This window comes from Prionailurus bengalensis, chromosome B2 (genome assembly GCF_016509475.1).
Source record: "Prionailurus bengalensis isolate Pbe53 chromosome B2, Fcat_Pben_1.1_paternal_pri, whole genome shotgun sequence".
NCBI classification, from domain to species: domain Eukaryota; kingdom Metazoa; phylum Chordata; class Mammalia; order Carnivora; family Felidae; genus Prionailurus; species Prionailurus bengalensis.
The window spans coordinates 29,373,676-29,390,740 of NC_057349.1; the positions used below are offsets into that span (position 1 = coordinate 29,373,676).

At 46.7% G+C, this 17,065-nt stretch overlaps 1 protein-coding gene across 4 annotated transcripts; it reads left to right on the top strand.

Annotated features, from left to right (window-relative positions):
- Window positions 1-1,882: 1,882 nt before the first annotated feature.
- ABCF1 (ATP binding cassette subfamily F member 1) lies at window positions 1,883-16,874 on the top strand. Of its 4 annotated transcripts, none has more exons than XM_043590991.1 (25): window positions 1,883-2,026; window positions 6,388-6,434; window positions 6,654-6,743; window positions 6,856-6,985; window positions 7,136-7,173; window positions 7,259-7,366; window positions 8,802-8,876; window positions 8,958-9,074; window positions 9,917-10,021; window positions 10,624-10,746; window positions 11,156-11,256; window positions 11,350-11,435; window positions 11,710-11,849; window positions 11,935-12,083; window positions 12,407-12,490; window positions 12,691-12,815; window positions 13,004-13,116; window positions 13,236-13,407; window positions 13,573-13,647; window positions 13,740-13,810; window positions 15,298-15,330; window positions 15,413-15,581; window positions 15,758-15,822; window positions 15,909-15,981; window positions 16,106-16,874. In XM_043590991.1, exons 1-25 carry the CDS (start codon window positions 1,954-1,956, stop codon window positions 16,270-16,272), a joined length of 2,529 nt encoding a protein of 842 aa, XP_043446926.1. In that variant the 5' UTR covers window positions 1,883-1,953; the 3' UTR covers window positions 16,273-16,874. The 4 variants fall into 4 exon arrangements, with proteins under 4 accessions (XP_043446926.1, XP_043446927.1, XP_043446928.1 ...); XM_043590992.1 differs by having other exon boundaries at window positions 6,859-6,985; XM_043590993.1 differs by having other exon boundaries at window positions 1,884-2,026; window positions 6,369-6,434.
- The last annotated feature ends 191 nt before the right edge of the window (window positions 16,875-17,065 follow it).

Genomic DNA, 17,065 nt, shown 5'->3' on the forward strand with positions numbered 1-17,065 from the left:
ATATATATTTAAATTTTTTTAATGTTTATTTCTGAAAGATAGAGTGTTGGTGGGGGAGGGGCAGAGAGCAGGAGACACAGAATCTGAGGCAGGCTCCAGGCTCTGAGCTGTCAGCACAGAGCCTGATGTAGGGCTTGAACTCACAAACAGTGAGATCATGACCTGAGCCAAAGTCAGACGCTTAACCAACTGAGCCACCCGGCACCCCAATAAATATATTTTTTAAAGAAATGAAGTATGATGAGGGGGAATTGAGAAAGAGAATGACTTTTCAAGTTTGGGCCCAAGTAACTAAATGAAAGGTGGTGTGATTTCTTGATGGAAAACCTGGAAGAGAAACAGAGTTGACAAGTAAAAACAAGAGCTCGGTTTAGTATATACTAATTTGAGATATTTATTAGGGATCTCAGAGAGGATATCCAATAAGCAGTTAGATTTGTGAGCCTGGAGCTTAGGGCAGAAGTTGGGGTCAAAATAAGATACACTTAGGGATATTCATCAGTTATGGGTAGTAAAGTCATGAGACAGGTGATAAGTCTAGATAGAGAAAAATGTCAAAGAATGTGCCCCAAAACATTTAGACTTCAAGGGAAACCATGAGAGGGGCACCTGGGTGGCTCAGCCGGTTGGTTAGGTGTCCAACTTTTTTTTTTTTTTCAACTTTTTTTTTTTTTTTTTTTTTTTTTATTTTTGGGACAGAGAGAGACAGAGCATGAACGGGGGAGGGGCAGAGAGAGAGGGAGACACAGAATCGGAAACAGGCTCCAGGCTCTGAGCCATCAGCCCAGAGCCCGACGCGGGGCTCGAACCCACAGACCGCGAGATCGTGACCTGGCTGAAGTCGGACGCTTAACCGACTGCGCCACCCAGGCGCCCCTCCAACTTTTGATTTCGGCTCAGGTCATGGTCTCACGATTCACAAGATTGAGCCTGAGTCAGGCTCTGCGTTGACAGTGCAGAGCCTGCTTGAGATTCTCTCTGCTCCTCTGGAGCATGCTCTCATGCACGTTCTCTCTCAAAATAAATAAATAAACATTTAAAAAAAGAAAAAAGAAAAAAATCCAGGAAAGGAGAGAAGGGGAGCAGCCTCTGAAATGGAAGGGAAACCTGCAGAGAGCAGTGTCCCTGAAAAAAAAAAAGAAGGTGGGAATGATCATCTGTGTCAAATGCTGCTAGCACAGTATGATAAAGACAGAGAATTGGTCCCCTATCTGTTGACCTTGGGAAGAGTGGACTCAAGCAATGGTAGGGACAAGAGCATGATTGTAATGGGTTAAGGAGAGCTGAAAGAGCTATGGGAGCATCTTGCTCCCACACCTATTAAGTGGTAGGGTTAAGAAGAGGAACTCAAATCTTGATTGTGGTGGCAGTTTAATGGGTGTATATATGTAAAAACCTTGATCAAAGTGCAATTTATTGCCTGTCAATTTATTGTATGTGCGTTTATCATACACCAATTATATCCCAGTAAAACTGTGACTTCCCTCCGCCCCCCAAACTGCCCCCAAGCTTTATCACACCGTTATTTCTGTTAGGCTACAATTCCTAGTTTACAACCCTACACTCAACACCCATCCTCTTCCCAAGTAGATGGACTACGTCTTTCTGCTCCTAACCACTTAAAAAACAAAAACAAAAAGAAGGATGCTTCTGCTCCTTCGTACTAATCCGAAATTACTGTGCTCAGTACCTATTCACGCAGCGTCGCGGACTCACTGCCACAGCATTCGCACACAGCCATAAATGCTTTATTGACTTTGCGGGGCCAAGCAGACGCCGGCCCCGCCCCATCGCCGCTGGCATGCCCCCGAGATGACGCCGCGGAGCGCACGTGCACCGCCCAGGGGCCGGACCGTGGCGCCAAAGTGGAGAGCCCGCCCCATTCGGGACCCCACGCTGCCGGAAGCGGAAATACTGCCCGGCGTCTCCAGAGTAGCTGTAACTGCCACCAAGATGCCGAAGGGACCCAAGCAGCAGCCGCCGGAGCCCGAGTGGATTGGGGATGGAGAGAGCACGAGCCCCACAGGTGAGGCTGATAGGCAGGGAACCAGCGAGATAGAAAAGGGAAGAAGAGAGCGGACGTATTTTAGGAGGGGGGGTCACGGGTTGTGAAACTGACCGGGCCGTGAGGGAGGCTACTGCACATGCGTGTAATGGGGCCGGCCGGAAAGAGTTTACCCAGCACGCCAGTTTGGGGTGGGAGTGAAGGTGCCTGGCGGTCACGCACGAGTTTCAGTGGGATTTGGCAAGAAACGAGGGAATGCGTATGGTACCGTGGAAGAGATGGGTAGAAATGAGAAAGTCCTCCTTTCTTCCCTTTTGGACATCTTCCCCACCGCGCTGTATTCCACGTTCCATGGGAATCTGTCAAGCAGGGCGACACCCCACCCACTGCGCGCTCACGCACACATAAAACGTCACACATCCACCCACCCACACCCTCTCAGGAGGAAGAGATGATTCCCTGGGTTCTTTCATAATACACATCAGACTCATCTGGAGCAAGAGTGCAGGGTAGCTGCTAGGTGTTGCAGTGAAGGCTAAGGTTTACTTAAAAGCAGCGAATGTTTGTTAAACGTAAGCAGCACCTATACTGTGTTTTGGGAAGGGAGAAAAAATATGAAGACATCCTCCCAAATTTGAAGGCACTTCAACGGGAGATAAAATAATTACAGTAGATACACAGTGACTCATTTTACAAGCAATTTTTGGATGCCTGCTGTATACCTGATACTGTGCAGAGAAACTGAGAATGTAGAGATAAAAGATCAGACTTGCCCCAAAGGGGCACCCAGTTTAGTAGAGGGGACAGCATGAATCCAAAAGTGGTTGACAGAGTGATGAATGTGCTTGAGAATGCTGTGAGACTAGAGAAGAGAGGAGAAGCATCTACTCAGACAGCTAGGGTAGGAATGTCAGCAAAGCCTCCCAGAAATATGTAGCAGCTGAGTTGATTCTGAAAGAATCAATATGAGTTAGCAAGGGGAAGAGCATTCCAAGCAGAGGAAGAAATTTGTGCAAAGGTAAAGACGTAGGTGAGCCTGGCCGTTCCCCATATTGGGTGACTAATGTAATGGGGTTGGAAAGGTGTGCAGGAGACAAATAATGGGACGCTTTACACGGTATTCCAAAGACTTTAATTCTGAAGACATTAAGACTAATTGAAGTGCATAAGGCATAGTGTGATCAGCTCATCCTGACAACACTGAGCAGTGGAGAATGACTTGTATTGGTCAAGATTGGAGGCAGGGCTACCATGTAAGAGGTGCTGGCAATGATCTAGGTGAGAAGCAGTACCAGGGTAAGCCAAGGCAGTGAATATTAAAGAGTTACTAAGGACATGGCATTGAGCAGGTCTGAGAACAGACTGAATGAAGGGAGAAGAATTAAGGATGACACTCACTTAAGTAACTCAAAGGGTAGTATACTATTGTTTGAGATCAGAAATGGGCTGTAGGGTTGGGAGTGGGAAGAGATAAGGTCAGCTTTTGAATGTCAAGTTGGGGATTCCTGGGGAACTTCTAAGAGGAGATGGCAGGGAGAGATCTAGGCTAGAAGTAAACACACAAGCAAGTGTTGTTGAAATGTTGAATTCAGAAGAGTCCCCTGAGAGAGTATGCAGATTGAAGCCAAAAGAGGAAGAAGACAGGAACCCAAAAGATCCTCAACAATTAAGGGAAGGTAAGGAAGGAGGTAGAGGAGATGACACTGAGAAAAGTGAGCAGCCAGAGAAACTGAAGGCAAACCAGGAGCCAACAGGATCCCTGAAATTAAGTAATGACAGGAGGGAAGCAGAGGATGAGGAGGTGGTAGCATGGAATATTGCAGAGAAGTCATGCAAAATCAGGACTAAAAAAATTCTTTTTGGGTTGAGCAACTAAGGGGACAGTGGCAACTTTGGCAAAGGTAGTAGTCATTAGGAGATGATACCCAAATCAGATCGGAGTATGCTCAAAAAGGAATGGGAAATGAGGAAGCAGAGCTAGTGTGAACCTGTGGAGACCAAAGTAGAAAGCAGTAATTGGGGGAAGAGATAGTAAGGAAGTGTTCTATTAGGCTTTGAAGTTAGCTTAAGTTGTGTGCTGAAGGGGAGGAGCTATTAGGGGAGGAGCGATGGAGGAGCAATGGAAGAGCGCATTGCTTTAGCGGTACTTAGCTTTTTCCTCTTCCTTGGTGATCATACCTTGTCGCACTTGAACCTGTGCATAGGATTTTCCTTTCTATGGTTAGGAGGATCAAAGTGAGGTTTAAAGTTCAAAAGAGAATTAAAGGAAGGGAGAGATGGTTGCGTTGTGTTAGTCCTTGGGGAGAGATTAATACCTGGGAGGAGTCACTCCTCAGTGTTGTCAAGGTGAGCTGATCATGCCATTCCTTCCTCTGTACTGCAGTGGGTCCTCCCTCCTAATGTCTTTAGGATTAAACTCTCTGGAATAGCATATAAAGCCTTTCATTATTTCTCCACATCTTTCCAATTCATTGACACTATTCACCCAATATGGGGGATCAAATTTTGATGAAATGTGTTCTGGTTGGAAGATACAGATTAAGCAAAGACAGACCTACATATGCCTGAGACTTAATCAGGGGGCAATAACAGGTCAGTGTCCAGAACATAGGTGTGGGTAGGAAAACAGAGATATAGCAGAAAAGATAGAATAGGACCCTTTTAATTTGTAAAGTCTTAAGTTATAGGGATTGTTCTTTGATAACACTAGTTTTGGGCATATGGGTGGTCAGTAAAACTTTCCTCAATAATTGGTTACTACAGACTATGTGGAATTCTAGTTTAAAAATACTTAGTCAGTAGAGCATGTGACTTTTTTTTTTAATGTTTTGTGTGAGAGAGAGAGGGTGCATGTGCATGGGGGCGCAGGGGGAGGGGCAGGGGCAGAGAGAATCCCAAGCAGGCTCCACACTTGGTGCCCCACGAGTTCAAGCCCCACATTGGGTGTGGAGCCTAGGAGCCTACTTTTTAAAAAAAATGAAAAATAGGGGCAGCTGGGTGGCTCAGTCGGTTAAATGTCCAATTCTTGGTTTCAGCTCAGGGCATGATCTTGTGGTTTTGTGAGTTCAAGCCCCATGTCAGTCTCTGCTTACAGCACGTAGCCTGTTTGGGATTCTCTCTCTCCTCTCTCTCTGCCCCTCCCCCACTCGCACTAAATAAATTTTAAAAACTTTTTTTTTAATGAAAAATACTTAATGTAGGTAGCAGAAAGCCACTGATATATATATATATTTTTTTTTTTTTAATTTTTATTTATTTTTGAGAGAGAAAGCAGGGGAGGGGCAGAGAGAGAAAGAAAGAAAATCCCAAGCACACTCTGCTCTTTCAGGGCAGAACACGATGCAGGGCTCAAACCCTCAAACCGCGAGATCATGACCTGAACCAAAATCAAAAGTTGGATGGTTAACTGACTGAGCCACCCAGGTGCCCCTGATTTTTTTTTTTTTTTTTTTTTTTAACTAAATGATTACAGGAGTGTTTCTGGATAGAATTGGAAAGCAGTGGATGGATAGGATGATTTGAAGGGGAATGTGATAGTGGGTAGGCCCGGACAGGAAGAGAAATCATAAAGCTGCTGGCTGCCTCCCATTCTCATGGGGGAAGGGAGAGAGGGAGTTAGACATAGTCTCCTGCCTTCAGGGAAACAGGGTTGGATAGAGGGGAGGAGCTGGAATTTGTTCAGTCAGTCAGGTTTTGTATAAGACTTCCTACTTTGTTCCATGGGAACGCAAGCTAAACAGTCTGTCAGGTTGCTCTCTGGGTTGAAAGACTAATGTACAAACAGTTAAATATAACAGTGTGATTTGTGCTAGAATGTTATTTGAGCAGACCAGGTGGGGCATAGACCCAGATGTTCATTTATTAACCAGACAGCTCCGTTTACACAGTCTGCAGCTTTTCACAAATTACATATGGCAAACCAAATTTATACTATCTTTGTCCTTTTAGAGGGGACCTTCTCTTCCAGTATGTCCTGAGTTAATAAATGGTACCACTATCCCAACTAATTTTGCCCAGCTAAAAACATAGGAGTCTTTGGGGCACCTGGCTGGCTCAGTCGGAGGAGCATGGGACTCTTTGGGTTGTGGGCTTGAGCCCCGTGTTGAGTATTGAGATTACTTAAAAATAAAATCTTAAAAAAAAAAAGAAAATGTAGGAGTCCTCTTTGAGTACTGTGTCTTCCCACTTCTGTCTTCACTCTATAAATTCTACTTCTCCCTTCCACTGCCACTCTAGACCAAGGCACAGTTGGGACAGTGCAAATACCTAAGGAATGATAGAAAGTAGTAAAATAGGATGGAGCCACTGAGAGCTTTGCAGGGGATGTCAGGCTGCTTTGGAATTTGTAGATAAGCATTCACAGTGTCTGCTTAACCTTCTAGACAAAGTGGTGAAGAAAGGAAAGAAGGACAAAAAGACCAAAAAGACGGTGAGTAAATGAGGGTTGTGGATGAGAAATGACAGTGGGTGTTTCCAATCAAAATAAGCCCATGTGAAGGAGGCAGGGGGTCCAAGGGAGGAGGAAAGATCTTTTCAAGAAAGGAAGCAAGGTGAGGGTGGACTGGAGGTTCAGTGGGCCTGTGTGTGGCAGAGAAGGACTTGGTTGGTCTCTGAGCCACATGTACCTATCTCTTACCTCCTTTTACAGTTCTTTGAGGAACTGGCAGTAGAAGATAAACAGGCTGGGGAAGAAGAGAAAGTGCTCAAGGAGAAGGAGCAGCCGCAACAGCAACAGCAGGTTCTCAAGTGTCAGGGGGTCCAGCCCACATTGGTTCAGTCGGTTAATGGGGAACTCTCTGTGCAGCGGAGAGGGCCCTGGGCTTCGTTGTCTTACTCTCTTTTCCTTTCAGCAGCAAAAAAAGAAACGAGACACCCGAAAAGGCCGGCGGAAGAAGGACGTGGACGATGATGGAGAAGAGAAAGAGCTCATGGAGCGTCTTAAGAAGCTCTCAGTGCCAGCCAGTGATGAGGAGGATGAGGGTAAATGACCTGAGGGGAAATGGGTTCCCAGAATCCCTGAGTCATGAATAATAAAGTGCCTCATTTCTTGATTTTGAGTTGGATTAGATTGAGTAACCAGACATTATAATTGTTTCCTACCTCATCTTCCCAACCGTCGTGTCATTTCAGTACCTGCCCCAGTACCCCGAGGAGGGAAGAAAACCAAGGTAAGCCATCTGTGTGATAAACAAGAGACCCCAGGGCTGCAAACTTGACCATCCCACTGATTTCTCTGGCCCTTTCATTCTCTAGGGTGGTAATGTTTTTGCAGCCCTGATTCAGGATCAAAGTGAGGATGAGGAGGAGGAAGAAAAACATCCTCCCAAGCCTGCCAAGTTGGAAAAGAATCGGATTAATAAGGTGAAAGTGGCCACTCTGCTGGTCACTCCCACCCCATGTAGCACCTTCTGGCCATGGTGTGGTAATTCCCCTGCTCTTTTTCCTGCTTTTATTTTTTTAATTTTTTAATTTTAATTTCTTTTAAGATTTTAAGTAATCTCTATACCCAGTGTGGGCTCGAACTCACAACCCTGAGATCAAGAGTCACATGTGTCACTGACTGAGCAAGCCACACTCCCCATTTTCCTGCTTTTAAACTAGTTCTTTTAGGGGTGCCTGGGTGGCTCGGTCAGTTGAGAGTCCAACTTTGGCTCAGGTCATGATCTCATGGTTTGTGGGTTCAAGTCCTGTGTCAGGTTCTGTGCTAACAGCTCGGAGCCTGGAGCCTGCTCCACATTCTCTGTCTGTCTGTCTGTCTCTCTCTCTCCCTCTCTCTGCCCTTCCCTTGCTCACACTCTCTTTCTCAAAAATAAACATTAAAAAAAAAAAAAAAAAACTAGTTCTTTTAGTAGGTCTCACACTATCAAAATCATCTTTTTTTTTTTTTTTTTTTTTTTTTGTTAACGTTTATTTGAGAAAGAACATATGCGAGCAGGGGAGGGGCAGAGAAAGGGGGACAGAGGATCTAAAGCAAGCTCTGCAGTGACAGCAGAGAGCCTGATGTGTGGCTTCAATTCACAAACTTTGAGCTCATGACCCAAGCCGAAGCTGGACGTTTAACTGACTGAGCCACCCAGGCTCCCCAGATTAGACTCAAAATCTAAAACAAAGGGCCTCAAGTTTTTGCTTTTCCACTCGGACCCCTTTTGCAGGGTTACTTGGGATTCTTCTGTGTATATGTTTCAAATTAGCCTGTTCACACCTTGGCGTTCAGTTTTATGCCTGTGTTGAAGTATTTGTGGTTTTGTTTGTTTTTTAAGTAATCTTCACATCCAACTTGGGGCTCAGACTTAACCCCAAGATCAAGACTTGCATGCTGTACTGACTGAGCCAGCCAGGTTGCCCGCCCCCCCACCCTTTTAAGCACTACCCCAACATAGAGTTTGATTGAACCCATGACCCCAACATCAAGAGTCGTGTACTCCACCAGCTGAACCAGACACGCACCCCAAAGCCTTTCTTTTTTCTTTATGTTGTGTCTTCCCTTTTCCTTAGAATGCTCTCTCTACGCTCAAGTCCATTATTTCCTCTCAAGATGTGCCCTCTCGAGGAAGCCCTCCAGTGCTAGTGCCACCCCACCCATGTTCGTTTTCCTGACTCGTGTTCCCTTAGCTTTGCTGACATCATCTAACTATTTTTTCACTCTTTCACCTCAAGGTAGAAACTAGGGTTTTCCTAGGTCTCATTTGTTTTCGGAGGAGCACTCAGTATAGTTAGCTCCTAGTTCTAAACTCCCTAGAAATGCTTGATAAATAAGTTAACAAATTAATTTTCTGTGTGTGTGTGTGTTCTCCAGGCTGTATCTGAGGAACAACAGCCTGGGCTGAAGGGCAGAAAGGGAAAGGAAGAGAAGTCAAAGGGGAAGACCAAGGTGAGGGAGTATTGGCAGGAGGAGGTGCTGGGTCTCAGGAATTAGAACATTTCATCAGATCTGTTGTTTTTTCCCTGTTAGCCTCAAAATAAATTTGCTGCTCTGGACAATGAAGAGGAGGAGGATGAAGAAGAAGAAATAACAAAACAAAAGGAGCTTCCCAGACAAGGGAAGGAGAAGACCATGAAGGCAGAGGAGGTGTGTATTTTGGTGTTGGGGGGAAGAAAGATTGGCTGAGGGACTGGCCTTCTGTGGCTCTTGGTTGGGGGAGGGGAGCAGGATCTGGGGGTGGCATTACTACCCAGAGCAGGAATTAGCAGGCTTTTGTAAAGGGCCACATAGTAAATATTTTTGGTTTTGTGGACCACATACAATCTCTGATGCATATTCCTGTTTTTTAAAAAAATTCTTTGAAAATGTAAAACCATTCTTAGCGCTTGGGCCGTATAAAAATAGGCATCAGGTGAGATTTGGCCCGCAATCCATTTAGCTCCTGATTCAGAGAGGAAGGGACCCTGGTGGTAGCCTCAGATGATCTGGGTTCTGGCTCTGCCACTCACCACCTGTGTGACCTTTCCACCTTCTCAGGGCACGGTTATCTGTATGATCTAGTGATCTCTGCAGTCCCTCCACCTCTAGAACTTTCTAATTCTGGATTCTGTTAGATTTCTTAGTGCTGTAAGGGTTTCTGGACGTTTTCTTTGCATGTTAACATGTAAGCCACAGATACTCATTTGATACACGAGTAAAAGCTGTTTCATTTATTTCCTCCCCAGTGGTATGGGCAGTTTTGTTTGTAGGTGGGTAGAACTGTTATACTTTGTACATACACATTCATACTATTTGTCTTCTGTCATTCCTGACACAGAAGTGGGTAAAGGACTCCAGGGAGCCCAGGAGTGTGTGTGAGAGAGTGAGAGGACCCACCAAGAAATTTCAGGACTCTGGGAAAGGAATGAGCTAACTGTGGGGCTGGGTGAATGACATGAAATCTGAGTTCTAGAAGGGGTCTCTTGTTTTTCATCATCTCGTTCTCACAGGGTTCAGAGGAAGAAGGAGAAGAGGAGGAAGAAGAAGGGGAGTCTAAGGCTGATGATCCTTATGTGCACCTTAGCAAAAAGGAGAAGAAAAAGCTAAAGAAACAAGTAAGATCTCGGTCAGAATTAGGAGCGTTTGACTTTTTATTTATTTATTTATTTATTTATTTATTTATTTATTTAAAAAAATTTTTTTTAACATTTACTTATTTTTGAGACAGAGAGAGAGCATGAACAGGGGAGGGTCAGAGAAAGAGGGAGACACAGAATCTAAAGCAGGCTCCAGGCTCTGAGCTGTCATCACAGAGCCCGACGCGGGGCTCGAACCCACAGACTGAGATCATGACCTGAACCGAAGTCGGACACTCAACCAACTGAGCCACCTAGGCGCCCCGTGTTTGACTTTTTTAATATTTCAGTTGGACTCCTGGCTGGCTCAGTAGGTGGAGCATGCAACTCTTGATCGAGTTCCAGCCCCACATTGGGTGTAGAGATTACATAAAATCTTTAAAAAAAAAATTTTTTTTAAACTAGGGGACATCTGAATTGGGGCAAAAGGGAGCTTTTGATGTTACTGCAAGAACAACAGTTGGAATAAAGAAACAGGTGTATTTTGTGGACCTTTTTTTGGTGTCTGATGACATGTGGCTGTGTTGTGACGGGTAACTGGCAGACAGTGGCCTCATATGTGGGTTTTCCTTCTTTCTCAGATGGAGTATGAGCGCCAGGTGGCTTCATTAAAAGCAGCCAATGCTGCTGAAAATGATTTCTCCGTGTCCCAAGCAGAGGTGTCCTCCCGCCAAGCCATGTTAGAAAATGCATCTGACATTAAGGTAAGGTCTGAGAGGCTCCCTCCCAACCAGTTTGCTCAAGGAAGTGCCACCTTTCCCTGAGTGGCCATGGCAGCCGAGGAAGCCAGGTATGAGTGGTATATTGGAAGAAAGCTTGGAGGTGTTTTCCATACCTTGACTTCTGCCAGCTTCAGTGAGAAGATAGGAAAACCAACACAACTAGAGGGGTCCACCCTTGGGGGGCAGGAAGGGTGGGATGGGCTGGACTCATTTAGAATTTGGGAGACTCCCCTTCAAAGCAGTGGACAGGAAGTGGACCAGCATGGTGAAGAGGGTCATGCTGGAGCTATCTGTTTTGTCAGAGGCTTCCCAGCAGGGAGAAAGTTGTCTGAAAGAGGGGGGTTCTCATGTGCTTTTCTTTCTTCTGCCACTGCTTCCCTGACAACTGCAGCTGGAGAAGTTCAGCATCTCGGCCCACGGCAAGGAGTTATTTGTCAACGCAGACTTGTACATTGTAGCTGGCCGCCGCTATGGGCTAGTGGGACCCAACGGGTGAGGAGAAGGGCTGGAGCTATAAAAGGGAAGGGGCTGGAAAAAAAAAGGTTTTTCAGGGATGGCCTGGTCTTAATAGTTCTCGTTCCCCAGCAAGGGCAAGACTACTCTCCTCAAGCACATTGCCAACCGGGCCTTGAGCATACCTCCCAACATTGACGTGCTGCTGTGTGAGCAGGGTGAGGCCAGTGGTGGGATGGGCCTGAGGGGTGGGCAGTTGGGGGTAGAAGAGTCAACCAAGAACAGAAGAAATTGTGGTTATGGAGTGGGAAAGGTTCTAAAGTAAGATTGGGGACTGGGAGATGGATGCTAAGGAAAGACTAGAGAAAATTTCTTTGGAATAAGTACAATGAATTGGGCAAGGTCAGACAAACCTGAAATTGAGCTGAAGAAAAGAAGGAATGGGAGACTTGGCCCTCAGGGCAACCGGCCTTTTCTCCCCTGACCCCCCAGAGGTGGTAGCAGATGAGACGCCAGCTGTGCAGGCTGTTCTTCGGGCCGACACCAAGCGATTGAAACTGTTGGAAGAGGAGCGACGGCTCCAGGGGCAGCTGGAGCAGGGAGATGATGCAGCTGCTGAGAGGCTAGAGAAGGTAGAGGAGATGGCGCAGGGGACATGGGCTAAGAGTTGGGGGTTCCTGGAACCTTTGGACATGTGTCCTCTTCTCCCTCCTCCAGGTATATGAGGAATTGCGGGCGACTGGGGCAGCAGCTGCAGAGGCCAAAGCCCGGCGGATCCTGGCTGGTCTGGGCTTTGACCCTGAAATGCAGAATCGGCCCACACAGAAGTTCTCTGGGGGCTGGCGCATGCGTGTCTCCCTGGCCAGGTGGGCCACCCACCTCCCTGCCTTTCCCCTTTGCAGCATCAATCCACGCATGGGCAGGGATGGCAGGAGGCGGGGCTTTCTCTTCTTCCTGTTCTTCTAAGGCCAGTTGGGAGTTTCAAGTCTTCCTGCTCCTTCCTGTATTGTCTGCATTGCCAGACTCAAGATCTTTCTTCTTGGGGGCATAATCTTTTCAACATCTCCTGCTCTCTGAGGAGAGATATGGAAGGAGTGTTCATGATCTCACCTGCCAGAGGTTTCTGTGGAGTTCTCTGAGCGAGAATCTTCCTACCCCTGACCCTACATTCTGGTGCCCCACCTTCTAGGGCATTGTTCATGGAGCCCACGCTGCTGATGTTAGATGAACCTACCAACCACCTGGACCTCAATGCTGTCATCTGGCTCAATAAGTGCGTCACCTTTGACTACAGTCTTTGCGTCATTGGTTGTCATTCTGTCCTTGTCTCCTCTAGCTGTTTACACTCTGTCCTTGACAGCACTCTATCCAGCCCCTTTCTCTTTTCCTCCCTGTTTTCATTGTCAGTCTGTTTCCCTGACTTAACCCTAAACTGACCATTGTGACCTGTCCACACTCTTCTCTAAAACCCAGCTACCTCCAGGGCTGGCGGAAGACATTGCTCATCGTTTCCCATGACCAGGGCTTTCTGGATGATGTCTGCACCGATATTATTCATCTCGATGCCCAGCGGCTCCATTACTATCGGGGCAATTACAGTAAGGATCATTTGTTGGGGGGAGGAAAGAGACGAGGCCTTGGAGGGAGGACCCATAGGGATGCAATGATTAGCTAAACCTTAAAAGAGTCTAGACAGTGATGCCCAACTCTGTCCTCACCAGTTCTGGTTGTCCCTCTGCTGGGGAGGAAGACAACCGTTGTTGCCCATCCTCCTTTTCTGCCTCAGTGACCTTCAAGAAGATGTATCAGCAGAAGCAGAAAGAACTGCTGAAGCAGTATGAGAAGCAGGAGAAGAAGCTGAAGGAGCTAAAGGCAGGTGGCAAGTCCACCAAGCAGGCGGTAAGCACCTGCGGGGCTTTTCTCTCAATATGGAGAAAGAGGGAACTCTGTGACACTGCTCTCCATTTCAGGGACTGCTGTGAAGGGTGTGAATTTCTCCTTTTCCCCTTCCTCTCCAGGAAAAGCAAACAAAGGAAGCCCTGACTCGAAAGCAGCAGAAATGCCGGCGGAAAAACCAAGATGAGGAATCGCAAGAGGCCCCCGAGCTCCTGAAGCGCCCCAAGGAGTACACTGTGCGCTTTACTTTCCCTAATCCCCCACCGCTCAGCCCTCCTGTGCTGGGTCTGCATGGTGAGCAGCTGCAGACCCCACCAACGCAGGGCGGAAGTGTGTGCACCCCATGTCTTCCACCCAGCGTGGGATCCATTCCTTTTCTCCAAGGCCAGGAAAGGACTTTAGGACACCTTCAGAGTGATTCTGAAAAGAAAGTATATCACTTCTTTTCCTGATTCTCAGGTGTGACGTTTGGCTATGAGGGGCAGAAACCACTCTTTAAGAACCTGGATTTTGGCATTGACATGGATTCAAGGAGTGAGTTGGTGTCAAGTGGCTTGGGGACGTGAAGCAGGGCTACAGGGACAGTTTCTGAGGACCTCTTTGACCACCTGTCTTCCTCCTTGCAGTCTGCATCGTGGGCCCTAACGGTGTGGGGAAGAGCACCCTGCTTCTGTTGTTGACGGGCAAGCTGACACCAGTAAGTCCTGGTGCCAGGACCAGAGAGCATGACGAGTGTGAAAAGGCAGCTGTTCACCAAATGCTAGAATCAAGGAGCCCCCTCTGTGCTGGAGATTTAAATACAGAATTCATCGTAGATGATTCCTTTTCCTCAGAGGTGCTAGAGAGGAGAACACTGTAGATCAGGGGAGAGAGCCAGGAGAAGTGGGGTTGGACTGGGGGCACCACTCCCCCATGTGTGTTTTGGTTATAGAATAACTAGAAATTGCATGAGTCAGGGGCACCTGGGTGACTCATCCGGTTAAGCTTCTGACTCTTGATCTCCGCTCAGGTTATAATCTCACGGTTCCTGGGATTGAGCCCCATGTTGGGCTCTGTACTGACAGCAGGGAACCTGCTTGGGATTCTCTCTCCCTCTCTGCCCTCTCCCTCTCTCTCAAAAATAAAAAACTTAAGAAAAAAAGAAATTGCAGGAGTCAGAAAAGTCTGGAGATAACCAGTATTAATTTAGATGGATTACTTTCTCTTCTCTGCAAATGTGCATATAATTTTTTTTTAACAAAAGTGGGTTCTCAGATGAATTGTTTCATAGCCAGTTCTCAGATAATACACATCAAGTATTTTTCCATGCCAATAATTACCTATGTACATTCGTTTCTTGTGGATTTATAGTTTTTGATCACAGTCGTTTAGATTTTTTTCTGGTTTTTCACTGAAGGTCAATCCTATAGTAAACTTTTTTTTTTTTTTTTTTTTTTTTGAGACGGTGTAAGTGAGCAAGGGGCAGAGAGGGTGAAAGAGAAAGAGAATCCCACTGGCAGAGGGAGGGAGAGAGAAGGTGGGGCTCATCCAAAGGGGGGCTTGAGCTCACCTGATGCGGGACTCAAACTCATGTATCGTGACATCATGACCTGAGCCGAAGTCAGGTGTTTAACCAACTGAGCCACCCAAGTGCTCCAGTAAATATTATTGTACATGTTCATGACTGTAGTTTTTTTTTTTTTAGGATAAACTTCCTAGAATTGTTTTTAGGATTTACAACATACTGCTATACAGTGCTTTTGATTGGTTGTAACCATCTTTACTCCCTCCAGGAAAATGTTCAGAAGGGCCCATTTCTTCATACACCTCAAGTTGTTTTTTCTTAGATCCTCTCACAGTCTCTTGACTCCCATATGAGGCAGAACCCTGAAAAAGTTGCCATTGGTGGATCTTGCTGGGTGGGAAGGGGGTGTTTGTTGGTTGTGGTCAGTCCCCTCTTGGTTCTGAATCTGTGCTTTTTGTGTCCCCTCCTTTATTGTCATCTCACTCCCCTTTGCCCCGTACTCTTGTCATTTCCTGGATGTGCCTTTGTCACATTAGGGAGGACATCCGCGTTCCCCTTCTTGCATGGACTGATTCCCAGCCCAATTCTGGTATTTGTCTCCCCTTAAGAAAGGTGACGATGTGGAGGGGCAGCATCTTCCTCTCCATTCCCTTATCTTCCCACTTGCTTTTTCCTTGCAGACTCGTGGAGAAATGAGAAAGAACCACCGGTTGGTAAGTTGGCTTTGGGAATTAGGGAGGAAGAGTCTGATAGAGGAAGTATGATTTTTACAGACCGCCTTCCTCTCTTGGGCAGAAAATTGGCTTCTTCAACCAGCAGTATGCAGAACAGCTGCGCATGGAGGAAACACCCACTGAATATCTGCAGCGGGGCTTCAACCTGCCCTACCAGGATGCCCGGAAGTGCCTAGGCCGCTTTGGCCTTGAGAGTCATGCCCACACCATCCAGATCTGCAAACTCTCTGGTACCACTGTAGGGGGCTAGGGAAGGTGTCCTCAATTTTCACACCTCCAGACTGTACCTAGAGTCAGAAGAGAACAGCTAGGACTTGGGGAATCTCTGCACACACACATCTTCAGAGTTTATCTTCAGAAACATAAGGCAGTGAAGTGTGATGGCCCTCTTTTTCCTTTGCTACAGGTGGGCAAAAAGCCCGAGTTGTGTTTGCTGAGCTGGCTTGTCGGGAACCCGATGTCCTCATCTTGGTGAGTGAGCTGGACTATGGGAGGGGGTAAAGGTGACAGTAATGAAAAGAATTGTAACACTTGGTCATGGAATGTTTCTTCCATAGGATGAACCCACCAATAACTTGGACATTGAGTCTATTGATGCTCTTGGGGAAGCCATCAATGAATACAAGGGTGGTAAGTCAGCTCAGGGTGCACCCTCCTCCTTTCCTGGTTCTCATTTGTCTCATTTGTTCTTCACGTTCTCATTTGTCTTTGCCTTCTTTGTCCCTACTCTCCCTGCTCACATCTTTTTTTAAAGCTGTGATCGTCGTCAGCCATGATGCCCGACTCATCACCGAAACCAACTGCCAGCTGTGGGTGGTGGAGGAGCAGAGTGTAAGCCAGATCGATGGTGACTTTGAGGACTACAAGCGGGAGGTGTTGGAGGCTCTGGGTGAAGTCATGGTCAACAGACCCCGAGAGTGAGTTTTCCTTCCTGGAAGTCTCCTGAAAGACAAGCTTGTGTGGCCTAGAAGTCCCCTGTTGTCTCCCTTTCTCTGCTTGGAGGCCTGCCTCTGGTCTGCAGCTGACCCAGCAACTACTCAGACACAGGAAGGCAGAGCATGGTCTTGATGTGACCAGGGTACCACTTTGGTTCCTTTTCTCTGAAAAACTAGCCTGTTACAGTTTTCTTCAGATAACTGAGCTGGCCTTATCCTTGACATTCCTCCATATACACGGAGATGACCTTCATCATTGTGGGCTCCATGTAGCCAAACTTATGTGGCCAGTTGTCTAGAGACTTTCATCACCAAGAACCCTGCCTGTGGTCCACCAGAAAGCTTCAGGGCTATCTGGTCCCCTGGTCTTTGAGTGGTGCTGTTCTTTTCTGGTGGATTTAATGCTGACTTACTGATACAGTTACTGCAGCTCAGTGCTGGAGGCAAGTTGTGAGGCCTAGGCTGTTACCCGGCCTAGGGCTTGGTGCCTGCAGTCTTTTTGTAGTTGGGGACTTGGGGCAAGAAAATTACCCCTCAACTTGAATCTCCCTTTACAAGGGGAGGAAATAAAGGAAAGTTGTTGTTGCCGTCCTGTCACTGTTTGGAGATTCATGGGCATTGGGACTATTTTTAGTTTTGATTCACTTTATTGCTAGCAGCATTCAGTATCCATGCTTCCCCACTAATACAGATGGATCTAATTTGTAGTCTTAGGCATTTTAGATGGTGCTTGCTGTTTGAGGATTCTCCAACCCTTCAGATAGGAACAGAAAGGGGTT